The sequence below is a fragment of the Aotus nancymaae genome, unplaced genomic scaffold (assembly GCF_030222135.1).
Source record: "Aotus nancymaae isolate 86718 unplaced genomic scaffold, 86718_ANA_hifiasm-v0.15.2.pri h1tg000033l, whole genome shotgun sequence".
Lineage (NCBI taxonomy): Eukaryota > Metazoa > Chordata > Mammalia > Primates > Aotidae > Aotus > Aotus nancymaae.
Window position 1 is genome coordinate 58,993,766 of NW_026988447.1, and position 24,002 is coordinate 59,017,767.

General features: G+C 33.2%; 1 protein-coding gene across 4 annotated transcripts in view; it reads left to right on the forward strand.

Annotated features, from left to right (window-relative positions):
• Positions 1 to 24,002, forward strand: part of TBCK (TBC1 domain containing kinase) — a 263,530-nt gene that overhangs the window by 29,689 nt on the left and 209,839 nt on the right. For all 4 annotated transcript variants that reach the window (XR_010345400.1, XM_012436502.2, XM_064384035.1 and 1 more), the window contains one exon: positions 23,527 to 23,641. Coding sequence is in view for 3 of the 4 variants with exons in the window: in XM_012436502.2 (XP_012291925.1) it covers positions 23,527 to 23,641 (115 nt within the window). In the remaining variant the exon portion in view is untranslated. The remainder of the gene's footprint in view (positions 1 to 23,526; positions 23,642 to 24,002) is intronic.

The window sequence follows — 24,002 nt, forward strand, 5'->3', positions numbered from 1 at the left end:
TAGTAATTTGCTACTACTATGGGAGTAATTACGATTTAAGAGTATCTTGAAGCTCCAGATCTCACTAGAAAATCAAGCATTCTCTCTTAGTTTTAATGGCCGTAAAGCCCTTTAGAGAATTCATATTATAAAAGCAGAACATAAGTTGGTGTTATGAGGTATTATCAAGTTAGTCTTTTATAGAGTAATGTTATTGTGTGGATAGTTGGCTAACCTGGTTTAAAGGAGAAAAATATCCAACATTTTCTTTAGAGTCCAATCAGGCTTTAATATAAGGAATTAATGGTGAGACAGCTGCTGTCTTTCCAGTGGCTATATGTTATCTGTGCCAGAGTTCAATCTTGCCAATATTTCTCTTCGTTTTAAGTTAAATGATCAAAATTATTTTTTGAACATATAGAATTATGAAACTCCTATAGCGATTAGGTTTCAAGAGAAAAGTACAGCATTTAGAGATTTGTTTGAAGTCATTTCACATTTAGTGCTTGTTAATCTACCTAATGCTACCCTAAAGCCAGAGTTAAGAGACAGAAAAATGGAGAAATTTAGATCTCAACTCTTCTTTGAAATGCTTTCCAGAGAATACTTAAAAAACAGATATACTTTTATCACTTCTATCAAAGCAAGCATGAGGAAATTGTTTTTCTTTTAAGTCAAGGTGCTGTATGGAAAATATTTCTGTTTTGTGTTAGTATTATTCAGAGCATGTACCTTTGCTTAACCTATGAAAGTATTAGCAAATGTAGTTCACAGACAGATACTCAACAGAGTTTTGGCACTTGTAGTAGAGTTTCCACATTGTGTTAAATTTGCAAGTGAATGCAGGGTGGGCAGTACAGGCATGTTTCTTTAATAAAATGTAGCTTGTCATGTTTTTAGGGTTATGGTTTTGAAAATTTACCAGAATATCATTAATACTGCAGAGGATATACATGAAGTCTTTGATGGGAAGCAGACTATGTCTGCAGCTGTTTACTAGCCTGACAGAAAACGTGATCTGACTTACTCAAATGAGTAAGTTTTATTTTTGCTTGTTAAACCATTGCCTACTCAATGAATGAGATACTCGAAAGAATTTGGACACATTCTGGAATGTGGTCCAGAGTTGAATAATGAGACATCAGAAATAGATGTTAGATATTCTTATTTTAGAATGTAAACTGATGATGGATGTTGAGGCTTTCATATCTTTTTTACCTTTAAGGACCCTAGTTTCAAAATGCATTTGAAATTATGGTAGTGAAGTCATGTGAATTAGAGATTTATATAACTGATCTATATTTCCCCTCCTATTTTTTTTGTGTGTTTTTTTTTTTAAAGAAGCAAAATAACACTGAAAGATGCTCTACACTTAGGCTTGTTACCTTGCAACAATCTTTTGCTCTCTGCCTCTCTTGTACCTTGTATCTTACTAATTGCCAAGCGTTGTTAATACAACCTTGGCCATAGTTCTCACATATCTCTGCCCTCTACATTTTTTAGTTTAAATCTTCACTAACAAACAGCTTGACTATTGCATTATAACATTCTAACTTTTTTCCTGCCTTTAGCCATATTTCAGTCACTCCCACGTTCTCTGTTATATTAATATTGTTGAAGATCAGTCCATTCTCTGCTCTAACACACTTGGAGGTTCTCCGTTTCTTTTTTTTCTTTTTCCAGAGGAAAAGGCATCTTATAAGCATAGGATCTGACTTCAATCTAACTAATTAAATAACTCTAATTACTACTACTAGTACTCTAAATATTATTCTCTCACTCTTATTATTTCTAATATGTCTAAATTGTGCAGGTAGTTTTAATTATTGCTAATATACATTGAGGATAGTGAATGCCGATATTTTGAAATAAACCATAAAAACTGAGCTGTCTTTTTGCTCAATGCTATTATCTCCAATCTTTAGCACAATGTACAGCACTTCTTCTTCAAGTAATACATCTTACTGTTTCCCTTTTTACTCTTCTTCTCAGCCAAAGCAAAAATTATATTTTCTCCTCCAAATGGCTATATTGCATTATAACCCGCTAATAGTTAATTTTCCCCCTTTAAGCTTACAATTGTTTGCCTACAATTATAGAATTAAGGAAGGAATATTTATCTTTTCTAATTAATGTTTTTGACATATATACCAATTTATTATTCTGTCTCTTAAAGTTGTACGTATAAAAATTTCCATTTAGTAAATGTGTGGCAAATGGACTACTGAATGAATGAATTATAATTTTAGGTTAGTTTGAATATTTCAAACTTGTTAATTTTGAAATATTCAAACTAACCTATTTTTAGGAGTTTGAATATTTCCCTATTATGTTCTTTTTAATCATGTGCTATAATTTTATTTTTCAAACAAATGAATTTTGGTGAAAATATGATGCAAACATTAATTTCTTTTTGGTATTCCTAGAAATGTTTTTTAAAAATAAAATCGTTGTTAGAGGAAACAAACTGTTTCTTTTCTTGTGGCTCTGGGAAGGAATTCATTACTAAGCCAATTCAAGTTGTTGGCAGAATTCGGTTCCTCACAATTAATTTTAGGACTGAGGTCTCTATTTTCTTGATTACTGTGACTGAGTACTACTGTCACCTCCTAGAGGCCATCTACATTCCTTGTCATGTTTCCTTCTTTGTTTTCAAAGCATTCTGTCTCCTGCTGTCCTGTGAAGAGGTTCCCTCTGCCATGATTGTATGTTTCCTGAGGCCTTTCCAGCCATGCAGAATTGTGAATCATTCTAACCTCTTTTCTTTATAAATTACCCAGTCTTAGGTATTTGTTTATAGCAGCATGAGAACAGACTAATACAGGGGGTCAATAAAGAAATGAAGAAGGAAATTGAAAAATTTCTTGAAACAGTAATGGGATGGATAATGGAAATACAATATACAAAAACCTGTGGAATACAGCCAAAGCAGTACTAAGAGGAAAGTTTATAGCTGTAATCACCTGCATCAAAAAAAGTAAAAAACAAAACAAAACAAAATCAAATAAAGAATATAATGATGATTATTCAGGAACTAGAAAAGCAAAAGCAAACCAATCCCAAAATTAGTAGAAGAAAAACAATAATAAAGGTCAGAGCAGACATAAATGAAATTAAAACAAATGAAATAATATCAAAGATCAGTAAAATGAAAAGTTTGTTGTTTTAAAAACAGATAAACAAAATTTACATACCTTTAACTAGACTAAGAAAAAAAAAGAGAAGACCCAAATAATAAAATCAGAGATGAGAAAGGAGACATCACAACTGAAATCATAGAAATTCAAAGGATCATTAGAGGTTTCTATGAACAACTCTTTGCCAATAAATTGGAAAATCTAGAAGAAATGGGTAAATTTCTAGACACATTCAACCTACCAAGATTGAACTATGAAAAAATCCAAAACCTGAGCAGACCTATAACAAGTAATGAGATGAAAGCTGTAATAAAAAGTCTCCCAGCAAATAAATGCCTGAGGCCAATGACTTCACTACTGAATTCCACCAAACTTTTTCAAGAAAAATTACTGCCAATCCTACGCAAACTGTTCTGAAAAATAGAGGAGGAAGGAGTACTTCCAAATTCATTCTACAAGGCCGGTATTACCCTGATACTGAAACCAGAAAACGATACATCAAAGAAAGAAAACTATAGGCCAGTATCCCTGATAATCATTGATGCAAAACTCCCCCACAGAATACTGGCAAACAATGCATTAGTAAGATCATTCATCATGACCAAGTGGGATTTATCTGAGGGATGCAAGGATGGTTCAACATATGCAAATTGATAAACATAATGCATAGTATCAACAGAATGAAGGACAAAAACCATATGATCATTTCAATTGATGCTGAAGAAACATTCGATAAAATTCTACATCCCTCTGTGGTGAAAAATCCTTAACAAACTAGGGATAGAAGCAGTGTATCTCAACGTAATAAAAGCCACATATGACAGACACACAGCTATTAATAGTATTATACTGAATGGGGAAAAACTGAAAGCCTTTTTACTAAGATCTGGAACATGGCAAGGATACCAACTTACACTACTGTTATTCAACATAGTACTAGAAGTCCTAGCTAGAGCAATTATATAAGAGAAAGAAATCAAGGATATGCAAATTGGAAAGGAAGAAGTCGAATTATCCTTGTCGAAAGATAGTATGATCTTATTTTGGAGAAAACTAAAGACTCTACCAAAAAAAAATGATTAGAACTGATAAATGAATTCATTAAAATTGCATGATATAAAACCAACATATAAAAATCAGTAACATTTCTATAGGCCAACAGCAAACACTATAAAAAATCAAGAAAATAATTCCTTTTACAATAGCTACAAGTGAAATAAAATATCTAGGAATTAATCATGAAAGATCTCTACAATGAAAAGTAGAAAACATTAATGAAATAAAGAGGATACAAAAATGGAAATATATTTCATGTTTATGGATTGGAAGAATCAATATTGTTAAAATGTTCATACTACCCAAAGCAATCTACAGATTCAGTGCATTCCCTATCAAAATACCAATGACATTCTCTTTACAGAAATAGAAAAAACTATCCTAAAACTTCTATGGAACCACAAAAGATCCAGAATAGCAATAGCTCTCATGAGAAAAAAGAATAAAACTGAAGGATTCAAATTTCCTGAGTACAAGTTATACCACAGAACTATAGTAATCAAAATAGCATGATATTTGCATTAAAAACAGGCACATAGACTGATGGAACACAATATAGAAACCAGAAACAAATTCATACATTTACAGTGAACTCATTTTTGCCAAAGGCATCAAGAACATAAATTGAGGACAGGAAAATCTTTTCGATAAATGGTGCTGTGAGAACTAGATTTCTATATGCCAAAGAATGAAACTAGACTTCTATCTCTCAATATACACAAAAATTCAAATCAAAATGGATTAGACTTAAATCAGACCTCAAGCTATGAAACTACTACAAGACCTTGGTGAAAGCTCTCTACTAGGACATTGGTCTGGGCAAGATTTCTTGGATGATACCACATAAGAATAGGCAACCAAAACAGAACTGGACAAATGGCATCACATCAAGTTAAAAAGCTTCTGCACAGCAAAGGAAGCAATCAAAAAAGTGAAGAGACAGTTCACAGATTGGGAATAAATATTTTTAAACTGTCGTCTGACAGGAGGCTAATAACCGGATTATAGAAGGAGCTCAAACAACTTTGTAGGAAAAAAATCTAATAATTCAAATAAAAATGGACAAAAGATTTGAGTAGACATTTCTCAGAAGAAGATATACATATGGCACACAGGCTTATAAAAAGATGCTGAACATCGTTTATCATCAGAGAAATGCACATGAAAACTACAATGAGATATCATCTCACTCCAGTTAAAATGGCTTTAATCCAAAAGACAGGCAATAATAAATGTTGGTGAGGGTGTGGAGAAAAGGGAACCCTTGCACGCTATTGGTGGAATGTAAATTAGTGTAACTGCTATGGAGAACAATTTGGAGGTTCCCCAACAAAACTAAAAATAGAGCTACCATATGATCCAGCAGGTCCACTGCTGGGTATATACCCAAAGGAAAGAAAATCAGTATATTGAAAAGATATGTGCACTCACATATTTGTTGCAGCACTGTTCACAATAGCCGAGATTTGGAAGCAACCTAACTGTCCATTAACAGATGAACGGGTAAAGAAAATGCAGTACATATACACAATGGAGTGCTATTCAGCCATAAGAAAGAATTAGATCCTGTCATTTTTCAACCACATAGAATGAACTGAAGGTCATTTTGTTAAATGATATAAACCAGGCACAGAAAGACAAACTTCATGTGTTCTCACCTATTTCTGGGCACTTATGGAGATAAGAGAGTAGAATGAGGGTTACCAGAGGCTGGAAAGGGTAATGGAGCTATGGGGATGAAATAGGGATGGTCAATTAGTGTAAAAATATAATTAGAGGCCGGGCGCGGTGGCTCAAGCCTGTAATCCCAGCACTTTGGGAGGCCGAGGCGGGTGGATCCCGAGGTCAAGAGATCGAGACCATCCTGCTCAACATGGTGAAACCCCGTCTCTACTAATACAAAAAATTAGCTGGGCACGGTGGCGCGTGCCTGTAATCCCAGCTACTCAGGAGGCTGAGGCAGGAGAATTGCCTGAACCCAGGAGGCGGAGGTTGCGGTGAGCCGAGATCGCGCCATTGCACTCCAGCCTGGGTAACAAGAGCGAAACTCCGTCTCAAAAAAAAATATATATATATATATATAATTAGAATGAATAAGATCTAGTAGTTCATAGCACAACATTGTGATTATAGTCAACAATATTTGGACATCTTAAAATTACTGAAATAGTATAATTGGATTGTTTGTAATACAAATAAAGGATAAATGCTTGAAGTGATGGATACCCCATTTATCCTGATGTGATTATTATATATTGTATGCCTTTATCAAAATAGGTGCCCCGTAAATATTGATATCTACTTTATATGCACAAAAATTAAAATTAAAAAGTATTTTTAAAAAATCATCTGTGCTTCTGATGAATTGTCACAAGGTTCATTTACTCACTATTTTTTCTGTTATTCAATCAATTCCTTCCGTTAGTGAGGAAAACTTCAGTAAATTGACTCAGGTAGGAGATTTGTAATGAGGAGTTGCCCTGACTTCAAAGGAACATTTTGAATTTTATTTTGTGGTATTGTCTATATCCATAAAAGATAGAAGTAGTAATTAAATTAACGTCACAATTCCTATTGGGATTTCTCTGAAGAACAGAAACTACTAAACTGAAGTGTGAAGGTAGAAGGATCACAACTGAATAAGTGCTTGGAGTTAGGCTACAAAAGACTCAGAGGTTTTTTTGTTGTTTCATTTTATTTTGCCTTTATTCTCTTCGCTTCTTTGCTGTTTTGTTTTTTTTTTGGTTATTGCAATAGAGTTTACATCATGCATCCTTAATTTATCATAGTGTTTTATTAGTTAATTATACTCATTCACATGTAAGGTAGGAATCTTATAATGACATACTTCTATTTACTCCTCTCATCTTTTGGGTAGTTTTATACATGTTAACATTTTACATTTACTTTTGCATATATTATAAATTTCACCATAGATCTGTACTATTTTTGGCATTAAAGTTTTTTTAAAGACCTTGACAAATGAAGAAAAAATTATTTTGCATTTAATTATGTATTTACCATTTCGTGAACTTTTTTTTTTTTTTTTTTTTGAGACAGTCTCCCTCTGTCGCCCAGGCTGGAGTGCAGTGGCATGATCTCTGCTCACTGCAACCTCCAGCTCCCAGATTCAAGTGATTGATTCTTGTGCCTCAGCCTCCCAAGTAGCTGGGATTACAGGCAGGCACCACCACGCCCAGCCATTTTTTTTTGTATTTTTAGTAGGGATGGGGTTTCACCATGTTGCCCAGGCTGGTCTTGAACTCCTTAGTTCAGGCAATCCGCCTGCCTCGGCCTCCGAAAGTGCTAGGATTGCAGCCGTGAGCCACTGCACCCTGCCCATGAACTCTTTATTTCTTTGTTTTGATTCAAGTTTGGTATCCTGTTCTTTCTACCTGAAAAATTTCATTTAGTTCTGTATTTTTTTAGATCAAGTCAGATGCTGACAAATTCTCACAGGTTTTGGTCATCTGAAAATGCCTTCATATCACCTTGCTTTTTCTTGGCAATTATTTTATTATAAAAAATTATAGTAAACATAGTAAAGTTGAAATAATTATGCAATATATCTAGATTTTATAATTAACATTTTAATTATAACTAACTTTAACCCTTTTAACATTTAATTATAGCTAAATTTAATCCATCATTATTTTGATGTATTTCAAAGTAATTGCCAATATGAGGATACTTCATTCCTAAATATTTCAGCATGTGTACAATTAACTATAATTCAGTATGTGTTTATGTTTTAGTTTCAGGTACAATTTACGTTTGTGAAGTACACAAACTTTTTAAGTATACATTTAATGTGTTTTTTACAAATGTGTACACTTCTATAAACTAACTACATTGAGACTAGATTACCACCATTACCCTAGAAATTTTCCTCATGTTTCTTCCCAGTAAATCTCTGCACCTCCCCTCCTTCAGTTTCCAAAGGGAACTATGTTTCTGATTTAAATCTTGGTTTAGTTTTGCTTATTTTAGCACTTTATTATGTTGGAGTCAGGCAGTATATGCTGTTTTGTGTAAGAGTTCTTTCAGCATAATTTCTGAGAGCCATCCATGTGGCTTCATGTATCATTCCTTTCTGTTGCTGAGTTGTATTCCATTTTATAAATATACCACAGTTTGTTTTGCAGTTTTGTCTTGTTGAACTTTATTTCCAGGTTTTTGGCTATAATGACTAAAGCTATTATAAATGCTCTGGTAAGTCTTTTTTTGTGGCCTTCTGTTTTCATTTTTCATGAGTAAATACATTGAGCAGAATTGATGTGTTATTAGGTATTAATCATGTTTATGATTAATATTTTATAGAAAAATCACCAAACTTTTTCCAAAATGTTGTACCTTTTACATATTTTTACCTACAATATATAAGAGTTATAATTCCTTCACATCGTTGCCAGGAGTTAGTGCTTTTAGTCTTTTACTTTTAGACATTTGTAGAAGGTATAAAGTAGTATTTATTATAGATTTACTTTGCATTCCCATGATATTCTAAGGATATTGAGTATTTTACATGTGCTTATTAGGTAATCATATTGTCAAATATGTATTTGTTCAATTTTTTGTCATTTTTTAAGTGGGTTTTTTTTTTTTCATTTTATTGATTTGTAGGCATTCTTTGTATTTTCTGTATTCTACATAGATTTTTTTGCAAACATTTTCTGCCTCTTAGGCCTGCCATTTTATTTTATATTTAATTTTATTTATTTTATAATGGAGTCCCACTCTGTTGCCCAGGCTGGAGCACCTCAGCGTGCTCTCAGCTCACTGCAACCACCACCTCCATGGCCGGCTAATTTTTGTATTTTTAGTAGAGATGTGGTTTCATCATGTTGATTGGCCAGGATGGTCTTGAACTTCAGACCTCAGGTGATCTGCCCACCTCAGCCTCCCAAAGTGCTGGGATTACAGGCGTGAGTCACCATGCCCTGCCAAGCTTGCCTATTTTTTAAAGATATATTTCGATGAGCAGAATTTATTATTATTATTGTATTTAGAGATAGGATCTCACTGGGTTACCCAGGCTGGTCTCAAACTTCTGGGTTCAAGCAGTCTTCCTGCCTCAGCCTCCCGAGTAGCTGGGACTACAAGTGTGGCTACTGCACCCAGCTTAGAAGTTACTGTTTATGATGAAGTCTAATGTGTTAAATATTTCTTTTGTGGTTACTGCTTTTTGTATCCTGTTTGAGAAACCTTTGTCTACTCTGAAGTCATGAAGATATTCTCATATTTTATATTTTCTTCTAGAATCATTATAGTTTTAGATTTTATGCTCGCTCTATGATTTGTCTCAATTTAATATTTGTATATGGTGTTCAGGTTACTTTTTGCCATGTGGATATCCAGTTGCCTTACCTCTGAATATTAAAAGGATTTTCATTTTTGATTGCATTGCTATGATGCCATTATTGAAAATTAAATGACCATATAAGTATAGATCTGTGTCTGAGCTTTTTGTTTTATTTCATTGCTCTATTTTTCTATTATGCCAGCATCATACCATCTTGATTATTATAGCTTTATAGTAAATCTTTAAGTCAGTAAGTATAAATTTTCCAATTTTGTTTTTCTATTTCAGGAATGCTATAGCTATTGTTGGTTCTTTGCATTTTTATATAAATTTTATAGTAAGTTTCTCGATTTCTAAAAATGTCCTGTTGGCATCTTGATTGAGGTTGCAGTGCATGTATGGATCAATTTGGGAAGAACTGGTATGTTAAATACACACACACACACACACACACACACACATACACACACACACACACACATATTTTTTTGAGACAGAGTTTGGTTCTTGTTGCCCAGGCTGGAGTGCAATGACACGATGTTGAGTCACTGCAACCTCCACCTCTGGGGTTCGAGCAAGTCTCCTGCCTCAGCCTCCCGAGTAGCTGGGATTACAGGCATGCACTACCATGCCTGGCTAATTTTGTATTTTTAGTAGAGACAGGGTTTGTCCGTGTTGGTTGGGCTGGTCTCGAACTCCGACCTCAGGTGATCCACCTGCTTTGGCCTCCCAAAGTGCTGGGATTACAGATGTGAGCCACCGTGTCCAACCCTTTTAACAATATTGAGTCTTCTAGTAGATTAACATGTTGTTTCTCTCCAAATTTTTAAGTCTTCCTTAATTTCTCTCAACAGTATTTTATAGTTTATAATGTAGAGTTCTTGCATTACTTTTGTTAAATTTCTTCCTAAGTAGCTTATATTTTTGATATGCTTGTAGGTAAAATTTAGTTTTAATTAATATTTTTGAAATATGTGAATTTTTTATATTAAGCTTTTTTCTGTAACTTTGCTAAATTATATTTACTTATTAGTTGAAATAGTTTTTTAGTGTATTCCTTAGGATTTTCTACATAAACAATCATATGATTATTAAATAGAAATATTTACAACTTCTCTTTTAATCTTTATCCCTTGTACTTCTTGTTCTTGACCAATTTCACTAGATATGACCTCCACTACAATGCTGAATACAAATATTGAATGGTCAACATTTCCTGTTTTTTTTTTTTTTTTTAATCTCAGGGGAAAATGTTAAGTATTTCACCTTATGTATGGTCTTAGCGGTAAGGTTTTTACATATACATACCCTTTATCAGATTGAGTTAGGTACTCTTATATTTCTAATTGGCTGAGGGATTTTAAAATCAGAAGTGAGTATTTAATTTTGTCAAATGCATTTTTGAATCTCTGTTGAGAGTATTATATGATTTTTCTCTTTTATTGGATATGTAAATTGCTTTGATTTTGAATTTTTGTGTGTGTGTATGTGTGACAGGGTCCTGCTCTGTCATCCAGGTATGATCATAGCTCACTGCAATGTCTAATTCCTGGGCTCAAGCAATCTTGCCTCAGCCTCCCGAGTGGCTGGGAGTACAAGCGCACACCACCACACCCACATACTTTAAAAGTTTTTGGTAGAGATAGGCTCTTGCTGTGTTGCCCAGGCTTGTCTTGAATTCCTGGACTCAAGTGATCTTCTCAAGTTGGCTTCCCAAAGCACTGAGATTACAGGCTAGTGCTGCTATGCTCAGCTGATTTTGAATTCTTAAAATTGCGATGTAATTCTCCTGTTAAAAATTCACACTTTTGAAGTGGAAAATTCAGTGACTCTTTAATACCTTCGCAAGATTTTACAGCCATCACCGTTATCTAATTCCAGAACATTTTCATCACTCCAAAAAGAGTGAGCAGTCCCTCCCCTTCTCTTTTCCCACTCCTAGAAACCACTAATTCATTTTCTGCCTCTGAATTTCCCTACTCAGACCTTTTTATATAAATGGAATTATACAATAAGTGACTTTTTGTGTCTGGTTTCTTTCACTTAGCATAATGTTTTTAATGTGCATCCATGTTATAGCATGTATTACTAATTCATTTGTTTTCATTGCTTACTAATTTTCTACTGTGTGTATGTACCATAGTTTATTTATCCATTTATGGGTTGATGGACATTTGGATTGTTTCTACCTTTTGGCTGTTATGACTAATTTTGCCATGAACATTCATATATAAGTATTTGATTGAATACCTGTTTTTAGTTCTTTTGTATGTATATATATCTAGAAATGGAGTGTCTGGGTCAAATGGTAATTCTATGTTTACCTTTTTGACAAACTGTTTCCCAAAATAGTGGTACCACTTATTAACCCACCAGCAATGCGCAAAAGTTCCATTTACTCCACATCCTTGCCAACATTTGTTATTCTTCATCTTCTGATTATAGACATCCTAGTAGGTATGCAGTAGTATCTCACTATAGTTTTCATTTGCATTTCTCTAGTATAATATAATCAAAAGTGTATTGTTCTTTGTCCCAAGTTCCTGGCCCAGAGCTTCAAAAACCCTTGAAATTTCCTGAGTAATAGGATTGATTGTCTTGTTCTTTATGATGACTCCTTCAAGCCATAACTGTGTATTCTGATGAGGTAGCACTTGAAAGCCTCTAGCTTCAGGATGCATGCTATTTTGAAAGACGAAATGTGATAGAAAGTTGGACCTTTTTATTAGTTTTCTCTGGCTACTGCAACAAATTAGGTAGCTTAAAATAACAGAAGTTTATTCTCTCTCAGCTCTGGAGGCCAGAATTCAGAAAACTTACTGTGTTGGCAGGGCCACACTCCCTTTGGAGGCTCTCAGTAAAAATCCTTCCGTTCTTTTTCCAGTTTCTGGTGCCTGTTGGCATTCCTTGACTTCTTTGGCTTGTGGCCACATCACTTCATTCTTTGCCTGTATCTTCACATCACATTCTCCTCTGTGTATCTACTCTTCTATGTGTCTCTCTTTTACAAGAACACTCGACACTGGATTTTGAGCCTACCTGGATAATCCACTATGATTTTTTCAAATGAAAACACCCTTTTTCTAAATAAGGTAACATTTAGAGGTACCAGGGGTTAGGATGTGCCCAAATCTTTTTGGGGGCCTCCTTTCAGACAAGCTAACCAGCAAACAAACCAAAGACACTTATTCTAAAAATACTATCTCAAACACAGAAAAGATTTCCTATTAGATTTCAATTCTACTTGCTGCCCCTATAAACAAAGTTCATTTGCTTTAGAAAAGAGGTCAAGAAAAAAAAGTTTTATTTTCTTATGTTTCAAAGTCATTGCTATGATGTATATATGATTTGTGTGTAAAATGTATTATGGCTAAGATTCAGACACCCCAGTTGATATCACAGTTAAGTTCCACCTTTTCAAGAGGAACGTCATCTTAAATTGTATTCCTTTTACATTTCGTTGTTATGATTATAATTGTATAAAGCCAAAGGTTGAATTTTCATCTGTTTATCCAGATCCAATCTTTAGTCACAAAGTTTGTGACTTAAAAATTTGTATATTACGAAAGGTTGATAGACCTATTAAAGGGCTATACAAAGTTTGTGACTTAAAAATCTGCATATTACAAAAGGTTGATGGACCTATTAAAGGGCTATACTTAGAGTAGTTGTGATACGGTTATCTTTATCATTGATACTATTTTAACCTATTACTGTAGGCAGGTAGAAATACGAGGTCATTCAGTTGTACATACTAGACAATTCAGTGAAGTGAACCCATAATTGGGATTTAAATTTTAAACTTTTACTCTGTACTTAAGCATGTAGTTGGTTTGCTTTGCTTATATTCCATTACATCTTTGCTATATGCAGTATTACCTTAACTGTAGTTAAAAGTTAAATAAACAATGACTTAGGAGCTGAGTAAGCCTAGATATTTTCTTAGTTGAAAAAAAATTTGTCATCAGTGAGTACATACTTTATGCCAGGCTCTATAAGCATGTTATATTTAAACTTTACCACATAGCTATAATAGTGTTTATTATTACCTCATTTTAAAGATTAAGAAAGATACTTAGAGATTAGATGACAGCTAGAAAAAGATAACCCAGGGGTTTAAACTTTGTTCTGTTTAAATCTAAAATCTATATCTTTGTTCCATACTATACCTTTCTGTATACCTGAAAGTGAAACAGGTTCATTTATATTCGCCTTCTAGGACAGTGGTTCTCAAAGTGTGTATCATCATGATCACCTGGGAACATATTAGAAATAGAAATTCTTGGGACTCATCCTGAATACTATAGCAGAATTGCAGGGAATAGAACCCAGCAATGTCTGTGTTAACAAGCCCTTAAGGTAATTCTTTACCATTGCTTTTGGTGAAAGGTTCTTAAAATTCTTCCAGTAATGGAAAACCTAGAAATCAGTGTGCTCTTCGTAGAACAATATGAGATACTGACTTATACAACTTAAGAACAGTTTTTTGTTTTGTTTTGTTTTGTTTTTTGAGACAGAGTCTTGCCTATTGCCTAAGCTGGAGTGTAGTGGCACGATCTCAGCCCACTGCAACCTCTGCCTCCCGGGTTCAAGCGATTCTCCTGCCTCAGCCTCCCAAGTAGCTGTGATTACAGGTGCCCACCACCACACATGGCTAATTTTATATTTTAAGTAGATATGGGTTTCACCATGTTGGCCAGTCTGGTCTGGAACTCCTGACCTCATGTGATCCTCTCATCTCAGCCTCCCAAAGTGCTGGGATTACAGGTATGACCCACCACTCCCAGCCTTAAGAACAGTTTTAAAGTATTTGAGCTAAACTAGATACCATCTTAGAGATTCTAGTTTAAATAAGTGATTGCTGATTTGCACAAGAAAACAGCACACATAGGAGAACCTAAAATTGAGAATCCATATTTATCAATATTATATTTTTTTCTGAATTATTAAAAGATAACTGTTCTTTAATTTTTATGCCATATTCTTGGATCATTATGAATTATATAAGGTAAGAACTTTTTCTTACTCTTTTTTGTGAAGCTTGCTGTAATTGGTGTGACCTTCCTTATATCATAGTATTGAGAACTGAAAGTCTAGTTCAAGGTTAGGTTAAATAGATAGAACTAATTGATTCAAAGTGAACTGGTTTAGGAAAAAGTATTTGTGTACATAAGGCAAGCAGAACTTAGTGGAATTCTACATTAATGTTTGGAGACAAAGCCTTGGCTATTAAAGTGTTATTTTGCTTTATCAGTCTTCCTATTTATGAATCATAGGAAGGTTATGGAGTCTAGTAGAAGTAGTGAAAAACAAAATTTCACTATTTTTGGATTCTCTGATCTGAATATAATCACTCTACCACCCCAACTGCTGACAAATACAAGGGACACAGTAAATAAGGTGTTTTCAGCAGTCATACTGATCATAAGTTACTTAAGAGAGACCAACACTTATTTAACTGAACATTTCAGTTTGACAAACTTATTTACAATACGCTGTCTTGAAGACACTATAATAAGCAATCCATATTATTCGGGCCCTCTCCCATTCATTATTTGAGATGGATAGAGTGATAAATTAGTCATCTAAAATATTGGTCCACGTAAAATTGTGAATTGGTCTCAAATCAAAATTCTGAGCAGTAATAGAAATTTGCTTCTCCTTTTTTGATATGGCAATATATACATTAATTTTAATTTAAAAAACAACTTTGAAGTGATATAGGGTACAGATTTGACCAACTATAGGCGATGGTAAGTTCTGTCTTAGAGAAAAGTTGCGGTCTTCCAACATCCCAAATGCTGCCAGGGTAGGGGAAGTTGGACTTATTATCATGTGTGTTTGCACAGCCAGTATCAGTGACTGATGATAAAAGAGGCTTTGAAGTTTCTCTGCAAGGATAGAAAAAAATGCTTGGGAGAAGAAAACATTGATGGGGCAGAAATATGCAGCCAACCTTGAGATCCTACACACCTGTATATCAAATGGTGATTTTATTCTCACAGAGAAGTTAGAAAACTGTTCTGCTGATTCAGTTATGTCAGGAGAATAGTTTAGTTTGCAATCTTTATTAATTTATAGAATATATACATATGATGTAACAAAATATATTGTATAGTTTTAGAAAAACCCTGGGGTTTTTGAGGGAGACTTGGACTTTTTGTTTATTTTGTTTTGCTTTTAAGATGATTAAGATTCTGTGCAGGGCCGATAGCTCATTGATGTCAATTTAGCTTCTGTTTGGTGTTATATTTTCTACTTTATAAACTTGCACATGGAGGCAGGGTGAAATTGGAACACTGTCTAAGCATAACAAATCAGTGACAGAGCCTCCTGGCTTTATGTCTGAACCTCAAACCACTAGACTATGTTTTCCATATGTATTTGATCTTACCAAGTTAATTTCTGCTGAGAAGAAAAGTTATCTAGTATTCAAGTTGGAAAGTTAATTTCCCAATTTATTGTATCCCATTGAGAATTAGATACATTCCAGACTTACAGCATTCAATTTTGATTATTTTGAAGTTAAAGCTAAATTGTAAAATATGCCTAGTCTCACAACTGAAAGTCAGATGGAGTGATTACTTTTTTTAGACTTACTCTAAAACAGTCTTTAGGTAGCAGTTTATCAGTGCAATTTCCATTTCAAAACATCTGAATCTGAGGTAAAGACATTCTTAAATTTAGCATGGATAGGTGTCCTTTCAGGCTAAAACATGTGTGCTTAGTACTGAAATGTGTTATTTCCTTTTTCAATTCCAGAAACGCGGTTGTATTTTTCATTCTTTTTGCTCTGTTAAATATTGTGGTATTTTTAACAAAACTTCAAAATGTAGTAAGTGGTAAGTGTCATATTAAAAGCCTCAAAGACACCAGCTCATCATTGGACGCACCCTTCCCAGATTCTGGAATTATAAGCTAATGAGTCTTTAAAAGTTATATACTAGTTGAGCTCTTTTGTCTTGAAGTTATAAAGGAAAGTTTCTTTGAAGATAACACAGGATTACACACTTGTAATATTATCTGAACATTAATCATTACTAAGCATTTTATTTTTCCTCTCCATTTTTTAGATTACACAGTAGCTATTAATATATTTCATCTGTATTTCCTCTCTCTTAACATTTTACCTCAGGCTGATACCAAGTAAGGAATGTTTTAGACCAAAAGGAAAATTTCTGTGGGAGTGATCAGGTTTTATAAGGTGAAAGAACATCTTGAACTCATAGAATCCAGAAATGTGTTTCCTCCCTTGGTTAGCTGACAGTATGGGTGTTTTGGCTTGTGGAGTGGCCCTTAGAAATATCATGGATAATGGATCTGAGGAAATAGCATATGTGGTTTTAGTTATCACTTATACATGAGTGACTTCCAAATCTATCTTAGCAACCTTGATCTCTCATTCTCTTTCCTGGCCTCTATTTCTTGCAATTCGAATAACATCTCTTCTTGGAAATGTTGAAAATACCTAAAAGAGCTGATAGTTTGATGCCAGTAGTAATCTCTCTCAACAATTTAGTCTAATTTACAGTTTTAGACAGATATTAACAAAATTATCCTATTACCCAGTATATCCTGATTTATTCCTGCTTCTTTCGGTAAATAAATGACAGGCGAGTTGTATTTTCAGCAAATGAGTATTTTTTTGTGGATAGCCATTGGGTAAACTTGAGCAATTTATGTTTTCTTGACTGACTAAAAGATTATACATTCTCTCTTGAGATGTTACTCTATTAGTGGTAAATACTTTCTCTTTGCCCCTTGTACCCATTGTGTGATGTTATTTTATATATGTATTTTAACACTTTTTTTTGATACATATTTATTGAAGATGCACATTACAGACACTGATAGGTATAGGGAGTCATATTTGAATAAGGTAGTACATACTCAAGGTACAGTGGGAAAGACAAACCGATATAGAAATAATTACCATAAAATCAAGAAACTCTACGACTGTGTACTGTCAGAAATCAAGAAAGGGAGTTCAATTCTACCACAAGGGAGAGCCATTGAATGAGTAGCCATTAAGGGTCTTTACAAAAAAAGTTATTTAAATGACAGACTACATCTGTCAGAATAAAAAAGGATGTCAAAAAGGGGCTGATTGCCTGGAGTAATAGAGGAGCCTTAGAGAACAGGGACCTGAAGGTCTTGATGAGCTTAAAGAGTAGGTTCTCAGAAATGAGGAACAGAGTATAGGAGATTGTAGTTAAAAATCTGGATGTTTTAAGTAAATATAGATTGAGCAGTGTCTTATTTTAACAAACTATCTGTATTTGTAACAAACTATCTGTGTTTGTGGCTGAGGTTAGATGAAAACCTGTGACTGTGAACATGTGAAGTCCTTCAATCTGCACAAGTACTATATCCATGATCTTGGCCTCAGTATGTTTTAACCAACAGCTACAGATGATTTATGGATGATTTAATTGTAGACAGTAAATTTCCTTTGAAATACATCTGGAAAGGGATAAAAAAAACGTACCTGGGATTACACTAACTGAATAGATTTGAAAATATATTAAGCCATGTTCAAAATCCAAATACAACTGAGTTGACTTATACCTAGAAACTATTAATGTCTGTTGTTGGTGATGCTGGTGGTGGTGATAATGGTTTTCTCTTTTAGGTTTTAAGTTTACTTTCCCAAGATTTACGATTTTTATGGGTCTGTTTTGGTCTCACCAATGTTATAAATGAATTTTTATGTTTTATTTTTCTTTGAAGACAAAGGAAAAGGATGAATAATTCGTATCTGCTAAGTTAATTGCTTATATATAATTACCAGTTTGTAAATCTGACTTTCCAAGTATACTGTAGGCTTGTTGATAGTGCAGATCAATTCTTCTTCTTGGTATCTATGGGGCCCACAAATTCAGTAACAAATAACCATTCAATTGATATGTTTGAATATAAATAAAAATGTCTTCAAATGTCATTTTGCTTTATTAGAAGTTATCAATTATATTATTTTAAAAACTACCTTTTCATCTTATTTATATATTTATGATAACTAAAGGTTCTTATGTTCATTTCTTTGGGAAAATGATGAAAAAGTAAATGTTAGCCACCCAGGCCCTGAAGTAACAATAGTTACTGGAAATGTCAAAAGGAGTAGAATATTTTTTAATTTGAATTATAATTTTACATTTTCTAGGTTACTGATAGGTTTGTCTATTTAACAAGTTCTCACCTGGGAATTGTGTAGGATAAAGTCCTGTTGTCCCCTGTCAGTATCTTTTTTATTTAACTGTGTGAATCCCAGTCTCTTAATCCTAAATCTTCTTTTAGTGTCCATGTTCAATTAAACTATAACATGTTAACTATTACTAGATATATGATAGTTTTACTTTACTGTTGCATTAGGTACTTAAAAAAATTTCTGGATCCAAGTTATTGGTAGTATTAAAGAATATAACTGAAAAATCAAGTAAATATACAAAATTCTGCAAATACTAATTCTTCTCATTATAAAAAATACTGTTTTTTGTTCTTTATACCTTACATTTTGAAACAAATTAAAAAATTGTATCATAAGAGTATGAAAGGGCAGAAAAGCAAATCAGATTGTAATTAACATGTATTCTCAAGTAATGGCTAAGAAAGGGTATGTCATTTATGTTTAAATTTTTAAAAATTATTTTGGTATGTACATCACCTCCTTTTGAACATGAATGTACTTTTTGACATGCATGTCTTATATCGAATATATCACAATTAGCAAAAGCACAGCATAAAAAGTAGAAAATGTAGTCTGTGTTCAGTAGTTTCAGAACTTGTTCAATGGGAAAATTACTTGAAAGGTTTGGTTTTAATTTCACAAGAAAGACATCTATATTGAAGTAGTGTGCAGCTGAGGTCCTCTAGTGTCACAGCTGAATATGGCATCAATTTTTAAGATTCTGTGAATTGTGTGAGAGACAAGAACAAGAGAAGCTACTCTAAAATTGACTTGTAGAACCCAATGAGTTCATAAAACTAGGTTTATATTTTGTTAATCCCACGGAAAGTTTTTCTTTGTTTTTAAGGGAAAGACTTTGTTTTATTTCATGTGCACATATTTATCAATGTAATCGTGCTTTTACATAAAATCCTTACCTCTTTAACCATTGATAAGTTACAAATAATTTTTCTTAAGTTTGGGATATTGCCATTTGTACAGTTAGTTTATTTTTTGAAGATGTTTATGAAAACTCTGTTTACCCCACATTATGCTTGTTTCACACATTCCCTATTTGTTTAAGACCCAGTGATATGGCAGTTTAATATGGGAGAAATTCTTTATTTGATAAAAAGGAATAATTTACAGTCAATTTAAATAGCATTCTTTATAAATAGTAACTTTCATTGCTTTTTTATGCACATCGTGGGGAATATCAACTTACTCCTTTACTTCAATATATTACTGACAGCCAGGGATTGGATTACCAGATATTTGAGGCAAAAAGGTAGTTTGAGAAAAACAGAGCCTGGAGAAGGGGTGGAGAGGAAGTACTCACCACAGAGTAAATGAAGATATCACTCTTTTTCCAGCATTAAAAGAGTTCTAACTATTCTCAGAGATACTCAAAGGAGTGATGTATCCATAACCAAAGAACAGTATTGACAAGGAGCAACTAGAGGATATAATAGAAATCCTAGAAATTAATGGATTTTTTTCTATCTCTCTCTGGATCTCTGGATATCTCTCTCTCTCCTGGAATTAAGTTATAATAGATAGGACTAAACACTGTGCTTTTAAAACAAAAAGTTAATACAACAGGATGATTATAGTCAATAATTTAATTGTACATCTTAAAATAACTGAAAGTAGAATTGAATTTTTTATAACACAAAGGATAAATACTTGAGGGATACCCCGTTTTACATGGTATGATTATTACACATTTCATGCCTGTATCAAAACTCATGCACCCCATAAATATATATACCTACTATGTACTCACAAAAATTAAATTAAAAAAAAAATTTCAGTTCTTATCTACCTAAGAGTTCCAACTTAGAGAAAGAGAGAAAACAGTGAAAGACATAACAAATCAAATTTTCCTTGTTAATGTGTCTGTGTTAATGAAACACGTGAGTCTTCAGATTAAAAGGGCATGCTTAATGCTGACTGGCACAAACGTGCTCACACTAGACATACTGGGCTGAAATTTTATAACTGTAGGGATAAAGTAAAAATAATTTTTAAAGCTTCCCAGGAAAGAGTAACAGATGTCTACAACAAAATTGGAATCAGACTTTACTAGCCTTCTTGCCATTAGTAAAGAATGCTGTAAGACAGTGGAGTAATTCTTTCCAAGTTTAAAGGCAGGAGTAAGGTATTTTCAGATGAGCCCATGCATGAAAATGTCCTACTTGTGCTCCCTGTATGAAACAATTTCTCAAGATATAGCTAAACAAAAATAAAAAAATAAAAATAGTATGAGATATAAAAATTACAGTAGCTGATGATAATCTTCATAAGTAGAGTTACAAAATTACGGTGTCCATTAAATCTTGATGACTAAGACGTTTTCTCTTGGGAGCAAGGGTTTAAGTGACCTAGGTTTGTATTTCCTTCTCTGCTTAGTTCTACAGTAAATATTTGTTAATCATTATTATCATATGGCAATGTGCCAGTCACTTCCCATCTTTCTCAGAGTAAAAGCCAAAGGCCTTACAGTGGCCTAAAGGGCCTTGCATCATCTGACTCATAGCAACCTCTCTGAGCTTATCTCCTGTCACTTTATTCTTTGCTCATTCTCCCGTAGGCACTGAGTATATTTTTGTGAGCTGCTGACATTATACTAGTTCAGGGCTTGCTTGCTGTGCCCTCTGTCTGAATCATACATTTTCCAGAGACCTACCTGACTTTATCACTTCTTGTAGATGTCTACCTAATTATCACCTTCTCAGTGAGGACTTCCCTGAGCACATTGTATATCTTCTCTACTTTATTTTTTTCTTCATTTAATCACTACACATCACATTATCTATTTTCTTATTTGTTTCACCTTCCAGAAAGGAGTATAGGTTTCCTTTATCTCCCATATCATTTGATAATGTAAAAACAATATAACTAATACAGATAAGGAGTTGGGGAAGAAAAATGGGGAAGTTGTATATGTCAACCGTATCCTCTTGCAGAGTGAAGAGTTAGTTATATTAAGTAAAAGTCTAACCACCAGAAAAATTGAAAACAACAATTGCTGATTATTATTATTTGATAATGTAAAACAATGTAGCTAATAAAAAGGAGTTGAGGAAGAAAAACAGTAAGGTTGTGAAAATACGTCAACTATATCCTCTTGCATAGTGAAGAGTTAGTTATGCTAAGTAAGTAAAAGTCTAACCACCAGAAGAATTGAAAACAAAAATTGCTGATTCCCACTGGAAAGTTAAACTAGGATAAGAGAGGCAGATTTTAGCTTTTATCTCTGGTTATTTCTTTTGGTTTTAATTTAGGAGAGAGAATCAGGTTACAACTATTTTCATGAAAATTTTATTCAATTTACTGTTTTTTTTAAAGTCAGGTTTATTAAGGTATAATTTACATACCTTAAAATTTATCCTGTTTAATGTAAAGTTCAATGAGTTTGATAAACAAAGGTATGTAACCACCATCAAAATCAAGAATAGAACAGTTCCCTCACACCACAAAATTTTCCCATACTCTTTTGTAGTCCACCCACCCCCCGACTCAAGCCCATGGCAATCTGTTAGTCCATTTTTTACCTTTTAACCTATGTCTTTTATTTAGTGGGGGCTTTTATTTAGTGGGGGTTTCTCATAGACTGAGTATAGCTGAGTTTAAATTCTTATCAAATCTGACAATCATTATGTTTTAATTTGTGAGTTGAGACCATTTATACTTAATATAACTATTGCTATATCTGGATTAAAATCTATTAGTCATTTTCTATTTGTTCTGTCTGTTCTTTTTTCTTTTTTCCTTTTATTGTGCCTGTTTGTGGATTGAATTTTTTTTTGTGATTCCATTTTATCTCTAGTATTGGTTTTAAAAATTACATTTAGTGTCTATCTGCAAACACAAATTTGATTTTAGAAAAATTTTAAAAAATGGATAGATAGGAAAATATATACCAAAATGTTAATATCATAGATATGGGGAAATTTCCTACATGATTGATTAAAAAATTATAGGATAATTAATAAAGCTAGTTTAATTGTATGTCAATATTACATTTGTCTTAAACTTTATTCTGAGATTTAAACTTTAAAAAAAAAAAACAGAAAAGAAATGCTGACAGGAAAAAATTTTAATGCAGACACCAATGTCTGCAAATGAACAATCCCTACTTTATAAAGAGATAATGATAAAAATTAAAACATGCTCCAAATCCTACTTACTCCTGCTAAGTAGCAATACTTACCCAAATATAGTACCTGTTTCCAGGTAATTTACTTGAATAGACTTGCAAATTGGAAAAAAAAAATTAGAGAGATGGATGGTGAGAGAGAAGAGGGAAAAGGGGAAGGAAACTGGAGGATATCTGTGTGAAGGATGGCTTGTAGAAGATAGGATAAGAATTAAAGAGAAATGTTTGCTAAATCATGAATGACCAGAAGTTGCTTTATAAGTTAAATATGGAAAATAAGCTAGTGTCTGTATACCATAAAATACGTTGTTACTATTATTTTCAGTGGCTTAAGCGTCTTGTTTCGAGCAGAATAGTTTTTAATGACTTAGTTCTGCCATAAGTAAGTTTGAAACTTAAGTGATAATTTGGCAAAGCCAAACCTGCTATAGGTTAGTTGCACTCACCACGAAAATTAAAGTCCTTTCCTGGAATGACCAAATACTACAATTACAGTAGCCTTTAGGAAACTGTAGGCTCTTTGTCAGATTAATTTCGTTATAATCAGAAAATCTAAAATAGTAGAGGTAGATATTTTAGAAAATATACAGATTTTATGTCCTCAGAATAAAAGAGGAGCAATAAAAATACAACTTTTTGAATGTTTTTACTAGGTCACATTTCACTTGTTAAATCAAGTTCTTTATTTGCTTTGTAATTGAACTTTGACTTTTTGTTTTCTTTGTAGCTGTTCAACGGTTTTGTGCATAGCATTTGAGGTTCTTCAGGGCTTGCAATATATGAACAAACATGGTATAGTACACAGGGCATTGTCTCCTCATAATATCCTGTTGGACCGAAAGGTAATTGTTAAATCATGTAATAAATAATTATATATTGTTTGGAATTGGAAGCAACTGGAATCAGGGTTACTCAATCAGAGGAACAATAGAATCAGAATATGTTTTAAGAATATTCACAATGAAAAGACGATATGAAAGTGATATAATTGTGGTTTTTGAAGAAAGAATCTTTAAATTATTTAATCTGTATATCTTTCACATGGATTATTTTTTTCCCACAAGACTCATTTTCTATCTTTATGGTTTTCTAAATTTTATTCTTTTTTCTAAAGCCTTGTGGCTTCCCAACATACTTCTTCTCTGAATTTATTTTCATTTTTAAGAAAATGACCCTTTTTGCTAGAATGTTATTTATGTAAAC